Raw genomic sequence first — 21,439 nt, 5'->3', positions numbered from 1 at the left:
TCTTTGCGACCCCATCTGAATTCGGCCCAATATGAACCATTACCATAAACTGTTACATGTTTTTACTAGCAATTTAAATTCCTTTATGAGTCAGGGGCTTTGTGGTATTTTGTGGTATTTTTAGTTGTGAGTAGTAAGTTGTACTGGGAAATCTACCAATGATAGTAGTTATGTGTATACTGTAAGCATAAGCAAAACTGTTTTTAATTTTTTGTGACTTTTACATTGTTGGAATTATGTATAATTAATATAAGCATTTGAAATATTTGCGTTTGTGACCTGTAATACATTTTACCTTTTAAGTCTACGGTAGTTATCTCAATACGAATACTGTAAGTACTATTTTAGGGTGTTCTGATGCTCTCGTTTACTGTTTAGATTAGAAGAAGGGCATTGCTAGGTTTCCCAGTCAGCTACATAACTGGTTATTCTCACACAACCATGATATAGGTCCTGCCTCTAGGAAATGCGGGTAGGGGCATGTAAATAAGCACACCATGTCTTTTGTGTCCCATGTGCTCTGTACAGTAACTCCTTTATAAGAGAAGGATTCCCCCCTCCCATATGACCAAGCAAAACTTCATGTCTGAGGTGTGTCCGTTCCATTTGGAATAACTTTTTTTGTTATGTTACTTCACCAATACTATAATTTCCTCAGAGTTTTGGAAAAAAAAAACATTGAAAAAAAAAAATGTTTTAAAGTGTGTTTGTATTCAGTTTTCCTATTCTCAAATAAGTGTGGATTCTTCACAGTAATCTAAGTATATACTTCCAGGGTAATGGGGGTTAATCTGGTTAACTCGCAAAGGCAAAATCCTTCTCAAATGGACAAAACCAGGGCCCTTATTCAGATCTGATCGCAGTACAAATTTGTTCTCAAAATGGGCAAAACCATGTACACTGCAGGTGGGGCAGATGTAATATATGCAGAGAGAGTTAAATTTGGGTGGGGTATGTTGAAACTGAAATCTAAATTGCAGTGTAAAAATAATGCAGCCAGTATTTATGCAGCCAGTATAAAATAAAATAATTTACCCTGCACAGAAACAAAATCTCTCACACAAATCTCTATATACATGTTACATCTGCCCCACCTGCAGTGCACATGGTTTTGCCCATTTTCAGAACAAATTTGTACTGCGATCAGATCTGAATAAGGGCCCATGTGCACTGCAAGAGGGCAGATGTAACATGTGCAGAGAGATTTAGATTTGGGTGAGTTATTTTGTTTCCGTGCAGAGTAAATACTGACTGCTTTATTTTTACACTGCAATATAGATCTCACTTTGAAAGTAAAACCCCACCCAAATCTAATTCTCTCTGCACAAGTTACATCTGCCACCCCTGCAGTGCACATGGTTTTGTCCATTTGAGAAGGAATTTGTCTTTGCGAGTGAACCAGAATAACCCCCAATGTGTAGCTTACACATAAAAAAAAACATAAATGAGCACATGTAATTACAGTAGCCACAATATATAGCTCCCAACATGCAGACAAGAAACATTGGGCAGATGTATTAAGACTAGTAACGTTATAAAGTGGAAGATTATAACGCAGCAGCCAATCAGCTCCTAACTGACATTTTATCCATTTCTTAAATACCATGATGTGTTGAAACAGACTTTTTGTACAGGTTTTAAGCTGCATACACTCTAGATGATATTGTTAATGAATTGCACTATAACAACTTCATTAACCATATTTTCATGCATATCTAGTGTTAACGCACTATGGGCCTGATTCAGTAAAACTTGTGAAAAACTTGTATTGACCTTTTGAGTGTCAGTGTCGACCTATGGTATGTCAACCATTTTAGGTGTTGACTATTAGTGGTCTATCTAGTGACTGTCGACATAGACATTGTTGACCCCCTATAACCATAACCTTTAAAAATGGCAATATGTTGCAGGTACAACAATAATTACAATGTGAAAGCTCCAGCACGGGCAGTATTCAATGCCACCGGCAAGAGGGTTTGTATGGCGAGAATGGCTTGTTTCCTCCGAGGATCACCAAAACAAGCCTTCATCGCTGTCAAACCTTAAACGGCGAGGTTTGTCGCAAATGCAGTGGGTCCGACGCTTTTTGTGGCGAGCCTCGCTGTTTTAACGGCCACACTCACCGTTTCCACCTCGCCTCAGGAAACAGGCGAGGTGGAAACAGCGAGTGAAGGGGAGGGAGTTGAATACTGACGGCGAGCTATCGGCACTTCTTGCTGTCATAGCTCCCCATCAGGGCATTGAATATGCCTCAAAGTGTTACTGGTAAAACAATGTTCAGTAGACAGTGTAGTCAAACATACCTAACAATTAGCACTGATTAAATATGTACATTATTGCACTATTGGTGATAGAGTAGGTGCTGGCTTTTGTATGAATGCCCATTAGAGTGACATTTTATACAAAAAGATAAGTTGTCACGAAGAGTTATCTTAAATAGTCACATGTCCCTTCTGTCCCAGGAACTTGAACAATGAACTACTTGTAATATAACAGTAAAACAAACAAGATGTGAACAGTATAATATCAGTTTTGGTGTAGTTTATGTTATTGTACAAGTTATTAAGCGTTACATGAAACTTGCAGCCTCATAAATTATCTAGCTTTCTCCAAATGTGAGTACAACCCTAATGAGTCAGACAATGTTTTATTGGGTGGAATAGTAGGTCAAAATTAATATATGTTTAAGGATAGCTGTATGAACATTATAATGAAGCAATATCCCTAATTGAATATCCTGTTACAGATTCCACATTCCTTGGATCAACAGAGGAATTTGTGGGGAGATTTAATATTGCGCTGTTTCACCAAACTGCACTCTCATTTTTTTTTCTCTTTATGTAATTTACATTTTCAAACAGTATATGATAACAATGGATGTAATGGTGTGCACACACGGGTACAATCACCCTGCGATTCTGACTATATATCAGAATCGCATCGGTATCGCATGCAGATTGCAAGGGATTTAACCCTTGCGATCCCAATGCGCGCTGCCGTATCGCACTGCAGAAAGTCTTGGCTGCCTTGACTATATAGTGCAGATCTGCACTATATAGTCAAAATTGTAAGCCATTGCATGCATGCCGTGCGATGCAATCTGATCGCATCGGGGATCGCATCGCATGGCACATCTCAACGCGTGTACACACCATTAAAGGCAAAGCAAACAAATAAGGACATGTTGTGTTCTTTGAGGATCACTTAAGTGTATTTATATTTATAAGGGGTGGAGGGGGGTTGGAGGGGATCGGGACTCATGAGGGAAATAAAAATGAGAGGATGAGACTAACAGCAAGGATCTGCTGGTCATGATGTGCCTGGCAGTGAAGCATTATGACGAGTACAAGGGATCAGAATGTATTGGGTGCAAAATCCTGGTAGTCACAATCCGACAGTCCCATCAGTCAAAATCCAGACAGATCGCATTAAGTAATACAGGTTGACCACCGATTATCTGGCACCTGATGGTCTGGAACCTCTTTTAATCCGGACACACCAGATGCCGGGCAGAAGTTAGTATTGTAAAGGCCCCCATACACTAGGGCGACTTGTCCTTAGGACAAGTCGCCCCCGACTTCCCCCTGAGCTTCCCCGGCTGCTCCCCGGGGGAGCTTGATTAGATTGGCACTTGATGTGCCATTTTTTACATGTGATAAATCGTCTCGATTTATCACATGTAAAAAACCCGGGGAGCAGGGGGGGGGGGGGCTAAGAGGTGAGAGCTGGTGGGAGCAGGGGGGCTGGGGACGCTGCGGGGGACACGTCTGTGTCCCCCGCTGCTGGGGACAGCGTCTGTGCGGCGAGAAGGTAGAGGGAGCAGGGGGGGCTGGAGACGCTGCGGGGGACACGTCTGTGTCCCCCGCTGCTGGGGACAGCGTCTGTGCGGCGAGAAGGTAGAGGGAGCAGGGGGGGCTGGAGACGCTGCGGGGGACACGTCTGTGTCCCCCGCTGCTGGGGACAGCGTCTGTGCGGCGAGAAGGTAGAGGGAGCAGGGGGGGCTGGAGACGCTGCGGGGGACACAGGCTGCATAGAGCCGGGCAGGGGGAGCCGGCCGGGAGCTGTCAGTAATGAATAAAAAAAAAAGCCCATACAATGAATGGGCAGCCTGTGATTGGCTGCTGAGCGCTCTCTCAGCCAATTGCTGACTGGCTGAGAGAACGCTCAGCCAATCACAGGCCGCCCATTCATTGTATGGGCTTTTTTTTTTATTCATTACTGACAGCTCCCGGCCGGCTCCCCCTGCCCGGCTCTATGCAGCCTGTGTCCCCCGCAGCGTCTCCAGCCCCCCCTGCTCCCTCTACCTTCTCGCCGCACAGACGCTGTCCCCAGCAGCGGGGGACACAGACGTGTCCCCCGCAGCGTCCCCAGCCCCCCCTGCTCCCTCCACCGCCCCACTAGGTCCCAAGTCGGGTGGTCGGACGTACAGCAGGTCCGACCACCCGACGTAGATCCGATGCGCACGGGACCGCGCATCGGATCTGAGGGGACATCAAAACTAGCCGATTTTGGTCCGATTTCGGCCAGATCCGACTGATCTGGCTGAAATCTGACCAAAATCGGCTAGTGTATGGGGGCCTTTAGATGTAGAAGGGACTGTTAGGAGGGCTTAGAAGTACTTATGAGGCAAAGTTGGACAAACATTTACTGGAGAAAAACATCCATGGGTACAAATAAGAAATATAATTTGTCTGTAAAATACCAGAACCTACCAAATCAGCAATGGATATCTATACCAGGTTGAACTAGATGGACGCAAGTCTTTTTTCAGCCTTACCTACCATGTAACTATGTAACTATATATGAGGGTAGTGGGAGGATTTAGAGAGGAAGTGTTATTGTGTTGGCATGCAGGGGTGATGGCGTTGCTGGGGCGAGGGGGGGCTGTTCTGCAGGGACTGAGAAATGCTGCGGGAGCTTGGATGCTTTGCGAGCCTGAGACTAGCTGCCGGGGGGTGGTGGAGTGTTGATTGGTAATGTGGAGTTCACACTGAGGGGGGATCCCTTTTTACAGAAGGTACTACAGATAATCTTGCAAATTCAGTAACCTGGCTCAGTGCTGGAACAGATGATGCCGGGTAATCGGTGTTCAACCTGTATAACCAACCCCTAACGCAGCCTAACACTGTTTTTGTCCAGAGACATTACTATGGTATTGCGAACCTCACCTAGGTGTCCAGGGCCGCCAATAGGGGGGTGCTGTGGGTACAGCTGTCCCAGGCCCCGGTCTCTGGAAAGTCAGCTCATTTTGCCCTCTGCAACCCCCCCCCCGGACTGCCTCCGCTGCGCTACGCAACGGAATATGCTGCGCTATATTAAAAAAAAATGTTTTCTCCTCCTCATTTGCCAATCTAATGGAGTTGTGATAAAACTCTCACAATAATATAGCTTGTGATGGTATGGCTGTTGCTTGGATTTGACAGAGAGCAGATACATATTCCTAAGTTTATTTCAAACTAGCAGAAGAATAATCAAAACTATGTCATTATACATTCCTCTGTCCTAAGCGCATTCTAGCAAAGTCACATTTTGATATTAACAGTTATGTCCTTTTTTAGTGTAGAATGTTAAATAGTTGAAATAATAAAGCCAAGTACAGTATATATTAGTCCTAATTAGGCATGAATTATTGATGATCATGTGGTGTAGAAGTGTGCACTGAGCAATTTATGTATGTAAACATAATTTGCAAGAAAATAAATGGCAGGACTCACCCAGACAAAACAGGTTGCAACTTGAGAACACTGCAGGATAAATTGCATTGTCCGTTGCTAGGGAGCCACCTCTGTGCCATCTATGGTGTAAGCACAGGATCACCCCTTAGAAAGCACAAGTGTTATATTACAAATCTGTGCGACATGAGTACAACACAGATCATACTTGCCAACCCTCCCGCATTCAGCGGGAGGGTCCCGCTTTTTGCTTGACCCTCCCGCTGCCCCGCAAAGCCCCTCATACCTCCCGGTTTCTGGGATTAGTTTCTGGAAATTCGGACTGCGCATGCGCGCGTCCGTACTGGCGGGGGGCGGGGCCTGTGTGGGGGAGTCACAGCCGGCCACCGCGGTGTTATGGGTAGCGGTGACCAGCTCCTGTGCGCACAGACCGGATGACAGGATCATCAGGCACTGCAGTCGGGGCTTCCCTGAGGCTGGGCCCGCCCCCACATTCAGCTCCGTGTTACACAGACCAGCTCTTCCTGCCTCTCCCCCTCTGCTTTCCCTGTGCTGCGCTGCCTCCCTCCCTCCCTCACCACATGGCTGGTTCCCTAAGTCCCTGGCATGAGCAACAACACAGCCAGGTGAGTGCTGTGTGCACTAAGGAAATGGGGGCTGGTGTATTATGTGTGTGTACTGGGTGTAATATGGGGCTGCTATGTATAATTTAATATGTTGTGTGCAATGTGCTGCATGTATGGGGGAGGGGGGGTGCTGTGTATATGTCATGGGTGTAATATGGGGGGAATCTGCATGTGATATATTATGGTGTTTTGTGCAATGTGCTGTGTGTACTGTGCAGGGTGTAATATGGGGAGAGGGAGGTGCTGTGTATATGTCATGGGTGTAATATGGGGGGAATCTGCATGTGATATACTGTATTATGGTGTTTTGTGCAATGTGCTGTGTGTACTGTACAGGGTGTAATATGGGGAGAGGGAGTTGCTGTGTATATGTCATGGGTGTAATATGGGGGGAATCTGCATGTGATATATTATGGTGTTTTGTGCAATGTGCTGTGTGTACTGTGCAGGGTGTAATATGGGGGAGGGGGTGCTGTGTATATGTAATGGGTGTAATATGGGGGAATCTGCATGTAATATACTATTGTGTTTTGTGCAATGTGCTGTGTGTACTGTACAGAGTGTAATATGGGGAGAGGGAGGTGCTGTGTATATGTAATGGGTGTAATATGGGGGGAATCTGCATGTAATATACTATAGTGTATTGTGCAATGTGCTGTGTGTACGGTACAGGGTGTAATATGGGGGAGGGGGGTGCTGTGTATATGTAATGGGTGTAATATGGGTTGAAGCTGCATGTGATATATTATGGTGTTTTATAGAATGTGCTGTGTGTACAGGGTGTAATATGGGAGGGGGGTGCTGTGTATTCTGTACTATGATGTGTGACTGAATACCCCGCTGGCCTGCAAATTGAAGCGCAGCTCCAGAAATCCCCTAAGCCGCCTCCTTTCACAATATGGACTGTGCATGCACAAGTCAAAAACGAACAGGGACAGGGTTTAAAAGGAAGGCTGGTAGTACTGTGGGTAGTACTGTGGGAATGTAGCTGAGATATCAGTGTGTGTGGCCAGTACTGCACTTTTGTTATTTACTTTTTACCTGCCACTGCAGGGCACACCCCTGAGTGACAGTTGACACAGCCATGGGTGGAGATAGACACGCCCTTTGGGTAAAATGTGGTACGCCCCCCTCAACGGCACTCCACACGTTGCCCTACAGTGTGATCTATAATCTCCCTGAAACTACTTTTCAAAAGTAGGCAAGTATGACACAGATAGTTCCATTAGATTTGGATGTAATGCTCACTTTGGCTGCCTTGCATGGAATACACAGCACAGTGGTGACCCCGGAGTCTGTGCTGACTTAAACAGGACACCGTCTGGTTGTACTATATGTTTTGAAATGCAATGAATTCAATTATTTCCTGAAATAGTACTCATCTGGATGGACACACATTTCTCACATTAGTTCAGTCATGACCTGTACAGCTTCAAGTGAAGTAAAATGTGCTGGGTGTGGCTACTGGGGAGTTAGATTTCACTTTGTAAGGAGACACTTGTGAATTTGTGTAGTCTGGATTGTGGCTACAGACCATAATGTATGTGTCATTAACAGTACACGATTGTACAAATAAATATTTGCATTAAAAGCCATATAGTAGTTCATCAATCAAATATATGCAGATTATATTTTAGCAACTACAGACTATCGTTAAATGTAATACATTTTAAACTAATGTTAGCCATGTACTGAGCACTTACTAAGCCGCTGTAAAACTGCTATTTCACATTGTCTCTTCAGAAGTCATTGTGCAGCATAAGAGAAAATCACAAATGTTAGATTATAGAAAAACTATAGAAAAAAAAAAGATATATACTGTAGGGAATAGCTATATACATATTGATTATCAAATGACTGCGCTTGCGCAACTTGTGCATTGCACATCCTTGGGACCAAATAGTGAAAAAATATCCGTACGCAGACTAGCCACAGATTGATTGATTGACAGGAAGGGGGTGTTTAGGAGCGGAGACTTGGCATTTTCTGTGTGTGTTTGTGAAAACGCAGGTGTGACCAGGTGGTTTTTGGGTGGGTCTCTGATGTCAGTGATGACCAATTCCAGCCTAATTCTTGAGCAGATTAGAGTAAGCCCTAGACTGGCACATATGGAAAAACTGTTTTGTCTTTTGTTTTTGCAAATGGTTTACTATTAGCAAATCATTCAGACTTTTGCAAAGGGTGTTTTTTTCTTTCTGTCTGGATAGTGGCTTTGTGCTCACTGTCCACAGCGAATTCTCTGATTAGCGAACCATGCTGAATTAGGTCCTTAGGGCATACCTCGCAACTTTAATAACACTGATAGCGTGACCTCCGGGCGCACCCGCGGAGCACGCCTGGATTTTGGGGATGTGGCCTAACAGCAAGGGTGCATGGCCTTAAAATTCCACAAGGCCACGCCCCCATTTTGATGCTGTGAAGGCACGGACATTCCTTCTGCCTGCAGATATAGACACTGTGAGCATGCCCAGCATTTAATAATCTCCCTCTAATCACCCATGAAGCCCCCCCCCCCCCCCCCCACCCTCTTCACAGCATTTATTAATCTATTCATTCTCAACATTTACTAAGTTCCCTAGTGGCCCTTAGGCTAGTGCATAAAGCTGCCTTACGAAGGGAATCAGAAGCTGATTCAGGTACTGTGGACACTGGTTATGTAGGACTTTTCACGTCAGAAAGCCAAACTTGAAATACATTTGCCATCTTGCAGGCAGCCAGGGAAGGGAGTAGAAAATATTGTAGGTGCCAGAAGCAAGGCTGTCAGGCGAAGGTGTCATGATAGCTAGCGAGAGAGAGAGAGAGAGAGAGAGTGGGACAGAGAGAGAGAGAGAGAGAGAGAGAGAGAGAGAGAGAGAGATGGATGCCTGTAAAGCCAAACTATCGAAAGTTTTACTTCCTTTTTACTTTCTGGCACATTGACAAACTTAACATTCTTGGCTACAGTTGAAATATATTAAAGTTTGAGTTACTTAGTTACTGTTTTATAGATTTTCACATGGCTGATCGGCACTGTTCGCATCCGAGCCTCCTCCCCCAGCATTCTAAGCTAAACACCAAGGGTGACATTTAATAGGATGCGCTAGTTGAATTTGTGCGATATTTAGGCAACAAAATGGCATTATCGCACTTTTTTTTTTTTAAATTGGGTACATTTTTATTGAAACAAATGAGGATGAATGTACATCTGTACTGTTAACAGGCAGTATTGTCAATGATAAATTACATCGATTTATGCAGAGATGAACAATAAAACACTTGCAAACATTTCAATACAAATCTGTCTCAGGGTATTCTTTGTGGCAAGGTTCAGTGTCCATAGGTGATGTCGAGAAATGTTCAATGGTAGCACAGATGTACATATGTAGCCGTCATGTATATTTTTCCCCTAACAAACTATCCCGGTACTCATGTCTTGAGTACCATCTCCCCACCCGCCAACAAATAGAAAAGAAATAGAAAAAATAAATAAGTATACATAAGAAAGAAAGATGTGCAAGCAAGTAGCACGCTGAGCCATTGAGATAGCAGCAGGGTATAGTGTAATAATCATCCAGCATCCCAGGTAGGGGGCATTCTCATTGGGTTGAGGTAGACGAGGATGCCGTGACACGGATCGAAGCACAGAGGGAGGGGGTGGGAGGGCGGGCGCCAGCGAGGCTCCGCTTGTAGATGATCAGCGAGCTGTATGGTCATATTGGGGGGTCAGCGGGCAGGGCCAGCCTAGAGGAGGTCTATCTATCCCACTTGGCAGCATAAGGAACGAGCGAGCCCCTTGACCTGTAGGTAAACCTCTCGTGGCCTACAACCTCATTGACAAGTGCCCTCCAGTGGTAAATATTCGGGTATGACACGTCGAACCATTTCCTGGCTATGAGCACCTTAGCAAGGGCAGTAAGGCAGAGGACATATTTATAAACTGGGGGTGAGTGAGACTCCTAAAGTCCCAAAGCAAACATACAGTATTTAGAGTCAAAGGGGGGGAGAGACAGCTCAGTGAGGAGTGTGTCGACCCAGACCGCCTCCCAAAAGGCCAGAATCGGTGGGCAAGACCATAACATGTGCCAGAAGTCAGCACCAGGTGACGCACATCTGGGGCAGGCGTCATCCGGTCTACGCCCTGCTCGCAGCATGGAGATTGGAGATCTATAGGCTCTATGTAATATATTAAATGATACTTGCTGGTATTTCAAGCAGGGGGTGGCGTATCTGACCGAGTCAAGGATCTCGGTCCACTGTTCCCCATCCAGTTCCCCAATACTGAGCTCCCATTTAGCTTTAAGGTGGTCAAGGCTATTCGTGTCTATTCGGCTGATAATACATTTATAAATGGCGCCTGTGCCCCTTTATATAGGGGTTCCCAATCTTTTTTGAATCACGGCACCCTAGAGTATCTGATTTTTTTTTATGGCACCCCTAGGCCCCCCAAAATATTAAAATGATTAGATTGTGTTTCTATATGATCCTTTGGTTCAGTTATGTGGTAAAAGGCAGGATTTGCTTCTGATTGTACACACATTTTATGATTAGCAGCCACTAGCACTGGTTTTGTTCATAAATAATGGACCATAAATAATTTTAGTTGGTCTGGGACCACCAACACGGGGCACCCCAGCAAGTGTGCCGAGGCACCCCAGGGAGCCACGACTCACAGTTTGTGAACCACTGGGTTAGGGGGTTATTTGGCATGCGGAGGCAGTGTTTTAATTCGCATTCCGGTTGGTTAGAAAATCGCACATGACCTGCGCTGGAACTCGCACATTACTGTGTCATAAAATCGCACCACATCGCATCTCTTTGCACTTTTTGGCCACATTAGTGCATCCCATTGAATAACGGTTTTGGGAGAAAAATTGGGATAAGGTGCGATTTTGAAATGTTACTAAAACTCACATCCTATTAAATGTCACCCCATGTGTCTGTAGTTTAGTCAGGCGGCAGATCCATGGAACCGGACAGTAATACAGTATAACTTCTTTCTATTTGCATCCTGAGATTACCAAAGCAATGTGTATATTTCCACCTTTCCGGTGTTTTTTTTAAATCAATGTGTAATAATTGTAATTTCACTAAAAATGTAATGAAAAAGTTGTTTTCCCTCAATAAAAAAGTGAAAAGGACTGTTGATCCCCACAGCTGCATTTCTTCTGCAGTCAGTATACTTTCATATTTAAACATATACCAACCTTTTGTCTTTAGGACGGTGACTTGATGACAACTCACAATGCACATTTCAGCACAGAACTCTGTACAGCTGTCACTTAAACTCTGTGTCCTAGCAATGCACCGCTTACACCAATGCACCTCACTTATAGAAACAATGCACCGCCCACCTCACATACAGTAGCAATGCACCCCCCAACTCACATAGGGGGTTATTCTGTTTGGTACGGTGGGACCGTATACGGTCGGATCTGGCTTTTTTTTCATCTGCGCATGCGTATCTTTCGCAATGCGCATGTGCGGCGACCTCACACCGCTCACGGACGGGTCTCTCTGTGCGAAAAAAAAACCTGTCCGTAAGAGCACGGTCATTGTGGGCGGAATGTGGGCGTTTTTATGGGTGCGACCGGAATAATGAGGATAACTGGGCGTGGTACTTGTTTCCTAGAACGGCCACACCGATGTTGATCGGGTTGGTCAAATCGCATCGATCGCATCGCATGCGACCAAATCGCATGCGATGCGACCAACGTGATGGTCCCGATTTTTACATTGATTGAAATGTGAATAGGGTCCCTGGGACCCTATTTTACATTGGATTCAATATAAAAGTGTCCCCAGACCCCAATTTTAACCCCCTCAACGGTACCCCACGATTGACGCCAACCCGAAGCGTGGCGAGCCCGCGAGGGGCGGCGGTACGCGTCCTCCGACCTTTTCATACCCCTACTATCCATGTCGGCGTGGAGTTGAGAATATAAAGTGTGGCGAGCGCAGCGAGCCACCGAGCCCAAAGCGTGGCGAGCGCACGCGTATAACTTCACAGGTAAACGCGTCCCCTCGCGGGGCTCGCTGCACTCGCCACGCTTCGGGCTCGGTGGCTCGCTGTGCTCGCCACACTTTATATTCTCAACTCCACGCCGACGTGGATAGTAGGGGTATGAAAGAGTCGGTGGACGCGTACCGCCGCCCCTCGCGGGCTCGCTACACTCGCCACGCTTCGGGTTGGCGTCAATCGTGAGGTGACGTTCACAATGGGGGGGGGGGCATATACAATGAGAAATGGGCCATATTGGCCCATTTCCCATTTTTTCCCCGATTACAATGTTAAAAATATTTTAACATTGAACCCTATGGCAAAATCGGGTGCATCGCATCGGTCGCGTGCCATGTTAATGCACCCGACCGACGCGATGGACCCAATTTTGCCTTTGCCGGCAAAATGGACCTGATTTCAAAGGAAATCTGGTCCATTGGGGGTAATCGTGTACCTTAAGTTAAGGTACATGATTACCCCTGATTGTGGCCGTTCTAGGAAACAAGTACCCTGGGTGTAAACATGGGCGTACACGGGGTTTTGCACACAAAATGCACGGTGCCACAACCGCCTCGATCGGCGAACGCACCGTGCATTTTGTTCCAAAAACAGGCAGAAGCCAAAGATTGCTCCTGACAATCCCTAGAGATACCGCATGAGAGCGGACGCCTGAGTCTGCTAATTAACGCTGATTACTAGTCAAACACATACACCTGAATGTAATTCTGCAGGCTATTAAGTGAAAACCATTATTTCACTACCTGCAAGCCACACACAGCCCTCAAACACATTGGAAGCTTATCTTTCTACACTTTTCAACATGTAAAGGTTGGTTTAATTTTAGGTAATATTCATTCTAATACCTGGTTATATATGTCCAGGTAGTTATTTTATAACCAGCTACACCCATTCAGAAATGGGACACTCAATCCACAGGAGTCGACATGTGTCAACTTTTTCACTGTAACACAAACATACCAGTTTTTTATTATGAAAAAGACGCATAAACCACGTCTAAGAGCAACAATGATGTTTTTGGACTCAATTTCTACTTGCAATGGTGGAGCAATGTCCTAAGGCCATGGCCACTATTTTGCACACAATCTGTATTTTTTTTCCCAAGAAAATACATTATGCACTTTCATATCTGCTATGAACTTTATGTAGCACACTCTGTATGTAAGATGCCACCAAGCACACTATTGCAATAACATATCTCTAACAAAGGATCCCAACATCTGCCTATCACACTCTAAAGTCTTATTTTGATCAATATTAGAACATGTTTGCATGTGGCGTACGGTCAGATATACAGAAGGTGTCGGTGGGAAAATGGACGAGATCCGTCCGTGCACTGTGGCGTACGCTCTGATGTATGCAAGGTATTAGTGGCTAAGAGGGAGATCTGTCCGTGCACGGTGGCGTACGCTCAAGTGAACGCCACTCCCCATTGTCGGTGTCTGTGACCGTCCATGTGCGGCTGCTCTGTGGGCGGACTTACGCTCACCGTGAGCGTACGAAAAACGCACAGTGTGACGGACCATACGCACGTTTCACCGTACCAAACAGAAAAACCCCCATAGAGTAGTAATGCACAGCCCACCTTGCATACAGTAGCGGTGACAAAGTGATAAAATAGAGAGTGATAAACAGCCAGCCAATAAGCTCCTGTCTGACATTTTTTAAACACAGTCTGTGACATGGCAGGTAGGAGCTGATTGGCTGTTTATCACTCTCCATTTTATCACTTTTGAAGCTTAGAGAATCTGTCCCATGGGGCGGGATGTTGTAACATCCGCGCCCATTATCGCCGGGCATCGCATTTTTAATAACGGCATATGCTATAACATATGCCGTTATTCATGCAAGGGACAGCTCTTGCGGTAAGAGCTGTCCCTTGCGATGCGGTGCCGGCGCTGGACTTCCGGGTCTGTGACCCGGGAGTCCATCTGCGCATGCGCAGACCCCGGCGCCGGCCGCAGGGCACGCTGGGAGGGATCCGTGACGGATCCCTCAAACAGCGCTGCGGTAAGAAGCCCATAGGCTTCTGCAGGGATTCGCCAGCTTTAGCTGGCGATTCCCTCCGCAGCGCTGACACTGCGGAGGCGCCATATAGCATATAGAAATGCGGTAGAAACCCCGAAAACGGGGTTTTTACCGCATTTCTGCTATATAGCATCCCGCCCATAATGTGTTAGGTGACATTACACAACACAGCGAACCATACGACGCACAATGCTGCACCCTCCCATCTGCCCTGCTCTGTTATTTTGCATAGTGAATAATTATCATTTTTTTCTAATAATAAAAACACATTCAATGTAATAAAAATTTGGGTATGTGTTTGGGGGGGTGCCCAGAGATATAAGTGCACCGTTGCCAGCCCTGCCTGCTCCCTCTCCCCCTCTTGGCACCACTGGAGATAGGAATAACATTATATAAGCTAGAACTCTTATTAAGCAAAGTTAACCTTTACAACTAATCAGCATGTACTTGCAATATTTCCATGCTTTCATGACTAAATAATACTAATGTCATAAATGACTGCCAGTTTTCCACTTCTAGCTTTCAGACTGTTTACACGGAATTTGTTTATAGTTAAGTGCAAAACGAGCAGATGTTTGTCTGCAAGTTTATATGGTGGCCTTATGGGTGCTTTGGTTGGGCTAAGGATAAATACTCTGATAAGAATACAAAAATTTTGTTATTACAGGTGTAGGATGATTGTGATTCGGTTGAGCTGTTGTAATCTTGACAAATGTTATAGCAGTATTATGTTTATCAGTGACTATGGGTACACACTGGGCAATGGTCTGTCTGGTCCGGCAAATCGGCATAATGCCTACATCACTCAGTGTGTACTGGGGATACTGTATGTGCGATCCAACAGTCACATACAATGACATCAGGTTTGATGCGCTTCATATCAAACCTAGCGATATCGCTAGCGACCTTATATATGCTAATAAAGAACCAAAGATGGATTTTCCACAATGCAACCTAGGCAACTGCCTAGGGCCCAGGAGGTTACAAGGGGCCCCATAAAGATTTCCTGGCCATCCAAAAGTTCCCAGAGAAGCATTTTGTGTCTACTGCATGATTTTACATATACTGTAGCTGTCTACACTCCCAAAGTCCCTTTCGTGTTCTGATAGAATAAAAAATGTTTGGAAACACAAAATGGTTTCAGCCACTTATGTGGGCAGTCAGTTTATTGATGCCGTCTATAATTAGCAGCCAAAAAAAAAAAAATTGTTGGAGGGAGGAGGGCTCCAAACCGGTATCTTGGCTAGGGCCCCATGAGGTCTAAATCCACCTATTTCACTGTTCATTAACATTGTGCCAGTGTGTACACCATCAATCTCTGCTGATGGGGATTCGTTCCGATGTTGGTACAATTACCTATCGCTACAGTGTGTACCCAGATTTATACTAGATTGCAGTAAGACGTTAGCTCCAATATAAAAGCTTCAATGTGTGCTCATTTCCCGGGTTTTTTATTTTTTCTACAGGTGACTCACATACACATAATTGATCTCTGGGGTGTGGTACAGTCACACATGTTTTACCTGAGCTGATGACAGAGCAGAAAGGGCAGGAGACTCTGGGTGAGGTAGACTGTCGCCCGAGTTCAGTGGCAGTGCGACGCCGAACTCTGACTTTTTTAAAAGGGGAATTCACTTATAAGGCATGGTTTTGCCTTGCGATTTAACTCCCCTTTAAAAAACTTACAAGTTAGGTGGACATCTCGCACTGCCACTGAACTTATTCAATAAAACAGATGTACAGTATTCAGAGAACATCTATTAACATACATTAAACATTGTATAAGAATCGAGAAAAAAAACATACATACAGATGGAGCGCCTGGGGGTGTGCGTGCACGAGGCGCTTGCACATTCATTCCGACGGAGCTGCCTCCCACCGGTCCCTGCTGCCTCCCCGCACCCTTTCCCTAACCCTGCCCATCTCCTTGAAGTGGAGACGGGCAGGGTTTCCGCTCCCCGCTGCCAAGTGACTGGGACACGCATGCATGTGAGATGCATCCCAGTCAGATGGAGCGCCTCTCCACTGACGAACACCAGGCTGGCAATAAATGAGAGGCGCTCCATCTGTACATTGGTATCCATAAACCACAGCTTGTAGTGTGTGCAGAGGTAATGACAAATGAGAGGTAGTAGACCGTTAAAACAGAAACTACAAGGGGTAAATTTACTGAAATTTGAGATTGCATTTTTTTTATAAGATCTTGATAATTTACCAAACTCAAAACCAAGCAGAGTTTGCTTAAATTTGAATGAAAATCATGGTAGAACACATATATACGAATCAATAGACCATCGGCCAAACATGGCAGGACTTTCCATAGGCATCATAACAACATCGGAATTTACTATCATTCATGTCAGCAAACTCTGCCGTAAATTCAACTCCAAATGCACTTCTCAAATAGAACTGCTTTTAGCTGGCATGTTTGTAGAAGCATGCCCGCGTCAGTGAGATCAATGCAGTGCTTATGTGTATAAAAGTAAAAGAAAGTGTGAATAATAAAAAAAAAACAATCAAGCAGGCTCCCCTTCTTAAGCTGGTTCTAAAAATATGGGGGGGAAAGGATGTAGGGGTCCCTCGTATTTTTGCAATCAGCATCGGGCTCCACTAGTCAATAGGGTAAAACAGCCAGGGGGAAACGTTGATGTTGGTCCCTGCAGCCATAGCATTATCCCCCAACTAGTTATACTTGGGCAGGGTCCATGGGGGAAAGGGGACTCTCCCAATAAAGGGGTCCCCCTCTCCAGACATTAAAGGGCCAGGGCTGAAGCCTTGGGCTATCCCTGGAACCTCTGGGTGGTGGGGACCCCATGCAGAGGTTTTTATTTATTTTTTATATTAACACTTTCTTTTACTTTTACACACATAAGCACTTTATGGATCTGACTGGTCCGTGCATGCTTCATGTTTGGCAGTGATTGGCTGCCAACAAATCCGGCATCAAAACATGAATCACTTCACCGTCGGAAAACACGAATCCAGAGAACATGGAAGCTTAGTAAATTAGCCCCTAAGAGACTAAAAATCAAACAATGTGGGACCAGAAATGGATTAAAATACCATGGGGCCATAGGCAAGCTACCATTTTGGGGCCCACTTCCTCTAATCCACTTATACCCTATGATAAAGCCAAAACTCTAAATAATGGTTTGCTCAAATTTTTATAATGGCATGTACAGTAGAAATAGGAATGTTTTTATTAGGGTTAAATTCTCATATACTTTCACATATTCTCAGAAATGTTCTCAGAGATGTTCAATTTTAATTCTCATGAGTTTAGCAGCAGGTCCATAACATACATTGTTGCGAATGGAATGGTATGCTGTTATCTCTGTTTTTCCCTGAGACCATAGAAGACTCAGTAATAATTTGCTTATTAATCATTATAATTTAGGTAATATTTACCTCTGCTGCTAATACAAAATTGGGTTTATAATATTTATTTTAGTAAAGTGCTATACATACAGTACAATAAACAAGATAAAATCTTTAAAAATATTTAGTTGTGCTCTGTGCAAACAAGCAGCTCATTAACGGTGTGATTTAATCGCTCCCCTGCGCTTTCGCACAGCGGAGCGATGTTTTCCATTGCACACTGCGCATGCACATCAACATTAATTTGCATGTGCAACCGCTTGGTGCGAGCGGAGATGGGAAATTTATTATTCGCTGGCCGCTCACACACAACACTGCGGTTGGGAGGTGTGAGGCAGTGGGCCGTGGTCATTCCCATGAAAATGTTGGGTGTTCCCATGGAAATTTGGCGGTGACACAGGTGCAGGGGGCAAGCAGCTGACGTCAGCAGATGTTAGCTGCCCACCTTCTTCCCGTACAGGTGGTCCATAGATCTAAGACACCAGAGAGGTGTCTTAGATCTAGAAGTTATTCGATGATCGGCAACCATCGATTGATTTCGCCCCCGGTGTGCCTTTGTGCAGGAGCCGACCAGCGTTTAGCGGACCCGCAAAGCTGAGAATTTATGCAGTCAACAAGAATCACTGCCTAAATGTAGACAATTTTGAGAGTGCATATGAGCGCTAATAGTTAGGGTAATGGGTGAATTGTATATAAGACCAATGTGGAAAGTGAGAAGAAATAATGAAAAATAGAATTAAAATCTAATAAAAAATGAACATAAAAAATAAATGTGCTAAAAATAAAAAATAAAATTAAAATAACTAACTAAATAAATAAAAATAATAAATAATTAATGGTAAGAAAATAAATAAGTAATGAAAGCTAAACAACAACCAGTGAAGTGGAGTCTTTCTTTTTTTTAGAAGACTTTAATTGACGATCCCCAAACAATGGGGGAAATTTACTAAGATGTGTATTCTACTTCACATGTGATGTTGCTATGGGCAACCAATCAGAATCTACTTCTTATTTCTTTAGCACCCTCTAGAAGATAGTAGACAGGATCTGATTGGTTGCCCATAGCAACATCACATGTGAAGTAGAATACACATCTTAGTAAATGTCCCCCAATGTGTTTTGTTCCCTCCAATTTGTCCAATTCCATAAAATGAAAAACAAATATAATTATGGTCAGTGGGATTTACTCAAAAATGTAATGTCTCGCCACTTAGTGGCGACACTAAAGACAAGGTACAGTAGATAGTTCACATTCTTAACAACCACACAAGGAAAAGTAAGCATTAGCTGGGTGCACTGAGAGACCTATAATTACATATAAAATATAACTTTTATAAATTTAATTAAAATGATAAAACTTATATTTTATATGTAATTATAGGACTTTCGGTGCACCCAGCTAATGTAAGACCAATGTGAGCCACCTACCTTGTCTTTAGTGTAGTGGAGACCTTTGTCTCTTTTATAGTCCAGTCACTAAGTAGTGAGACATTATTTTCAGTAAATCACACTGACCATAATTATATTTGTTCTTACGTTTATGGAATTGGACAAATTGGAGGGAACAAAACACATTGTTAAATTAAAACTTTCTTCTTCTTCAAAAAAGAAAAAACTACTGGGCATGTCAGCGCAAGACACCACTTCCCTGGTTGTTGGTTCTTATTGTTTAAATGATCCAGGGCTTGTAGACCTGGAATTGGGAGAAGGGTGATCTGCAGCAGAGGTGGCACCAGATCAATAGAATTCCTTTCTGTTTATAAGTAATGACAGTTGGCACCTATGAAGAAAAAAATTCTATATATATATATTCAATGCCTCTGATTCGCTGTACTTTCCAGCAAATTTGGCATTTCGACAGGGTAACGGCGAATTTTCTCACAGAAAAAACAATTCGCCCTATTAAATGGAGAAAATTCGCTGCAAGTGAACAGCGAATGTCTGCCAATTCGCCGTGTGCGATTCGCCAGTGGTTTTCAATGGGGTTTTTAGTTAAATTTGCAGAGAGTGTATTCAATGCTCAATGGGAGAACTTCTTTCTCCAGTGATTTTCGCCATGATTCTCCATTTTGCATTCGGCATTTTTTTTGGTGAAATGTTATGTGTACTTTTTAAATAAATGTTTTCTTTTCTTTTTTTAATGTAAAAAATCAATAAAAAAAATTGCTCATATTCACTCATTACAAGCTCCTCTTTAATACTGTATATTTAGAATTTGTATTACATTTTGCCCCCCCCCCCCCCCTCCCTCAGCGAACTAACACAGCTAGCTGAGCAGCAATGGGGGGGGGGGGGGGGGGTGATGCAGGGCACATGAGCTGACAGGCAATTGCAGTCATGACACTAGAGCAGTGAAGGTGCCTTGTAATGCAGGCAGGTTCTGGTGGTCTGAGGGAAGGGGAGAGAGCCCGGACACTGGTTATCTGATCAGCAGGGAGCCCCCGCACAGCATGAGGACGGGGGCGGCTCCAGAAGAAACAGACCTCCGGCTCTGGCAGCCCCAGTGCGGTGATAGCAGATGTCAGCGCTGGGACTGCTGGAGCCGGAGGTCTGCTACTGCTGCTGGACCCTTCCCCGTACTCAGGCTTTGCAGGGGCTCCTGGCAGCATCACCGCGCTCCCCCGCCGTGACTCTGCTCAATCCACTGCAGTGGCAGTGTGGCCGCAGCAGCAGGGGAGAGAGCCCAGTGCAATTCACCGCAGAGGGTAATTGTCGCCGTCAGGGGAGGAGAGCCCCTGACGCGTTGAATACAGTGGACGGGCAGCTGCCGGCGAATCTCCCAGCAGGGAGAATCACAGCGAAAGTGCAGTGAATCCTACACAGGATTCACTGCCGCCCACGACCCCCAGCCATTGACGTGAACCCGAAGCGTGGCGAGCGGCGGCGGTACGCGTCCTCCGACCTTTTCATACCCCCACTATCCGCGTCGGCGTGGAGTCGAGAATAGAAAGTGTGGCGAGCGCTGCGAGCCACCGAGCCCGAAGCGTGGCGAGCGCAGCGAGCCTCTGCCAGGTAAAACCCCTTTCACACTGCATCTCTTAAACCAGGGGTCTTCAACCTTTCCGACAGTGTGGGCCACATTAAAAAATTCAACGAAGCCCGAGGGCCACTAATCTCTACTGTGGTATTTAGCACAGCCTTTCATAGATAGACATCACAGCCCCAGCATACATAGTTGGCGCAGCTGCCCATACACATAAACCCTGCCCCCGATATATAATCAGCAGCAGGGCTATTTCTAGACAATTAGGGTCCCAGTGCAAAAATAAAAAAAATGCAGCTCCCCCATACATAATATTATATAGAAGAAATTGTGCGCGCCGTAGGCGCGCGCTCCCCAAAAGGGGTGTGGCCTAATTATAAGCGTGTGAACTAGCAGGAACACCATTACCTGACATTTCACTTTTGCAACCTGCATGACCAGATATTGGTTACTGCAGGAATGGTTGTTGTCCTTCCACGCTTAAGTTGGCTGGCTAAAGGCCGCACAGTGACATATAAACATGAAGGCCCACACAGTGACCTAGTACTCCTCACAAATCAAGCCCAAGCAATCACAGGCTACTTAAATCAATATACACTGTTTATCTGTAATGCCCATTACACATTATGCCACACACCACATTATGCCACACACTATAATGCCCCCAATACTCCTGCTTATACATATGATGCCCGCAGCAGTGCCTCTCATAAAATGCCACCAGTAGTGTCCCTTATAAAATGCCACCAGTAGTGTC

At 44.9% G+C, this 21,439-nt stretch overlaps 1 protein-coding gene across 2 annotated transcripts in view; it reads left to right on the top strand.

The window, feature by feature from the left end:
* The window catches only part of ABCC3 (ATP binding cassette subfamily C member 3), a 113,971-nt gene that overhangs the window by 6,046 nt on the left and 86,486 nt on the right, over nt 1–21,439 (top strand). The window contains exon 1 of one of the 2 annotated variants that reach the window (XM_083148142.1): nt 6,116–6,298. The exons of the other annotated variant lie outside the window; for it this stretch is intronic. Coding sequence (XP_083004268.1) covers nt 6,254–6,298 — 45 coding nt within the window. The 5' untranslated portion in view covers nt 6,116–6,253. Of the gene's footprint in view, nt 1–6,115; nt 6,299–21,439 lie in introns of those variants that run through there. 2 annotated transcript variants of the gene reach the window in all.

The sequence above is a fragment of the Crinia signifera genome, chromosome 6 (genome assembly GCF_055691185.1).
Source record: "Crinia signifera chromosome 6, ASM5569118v1, whole genome shotgun sequence".
NCBI classification, from domain to species: domain Eukaryota; kingdom Metazoa; phylum Chordata; class Amphibia; order Anura; family Myobatrachidae; genus Crinia; species Crinia signifera.
This window is presented reverse-complemented; position numbering and strand designations above follow the sequence as displayed.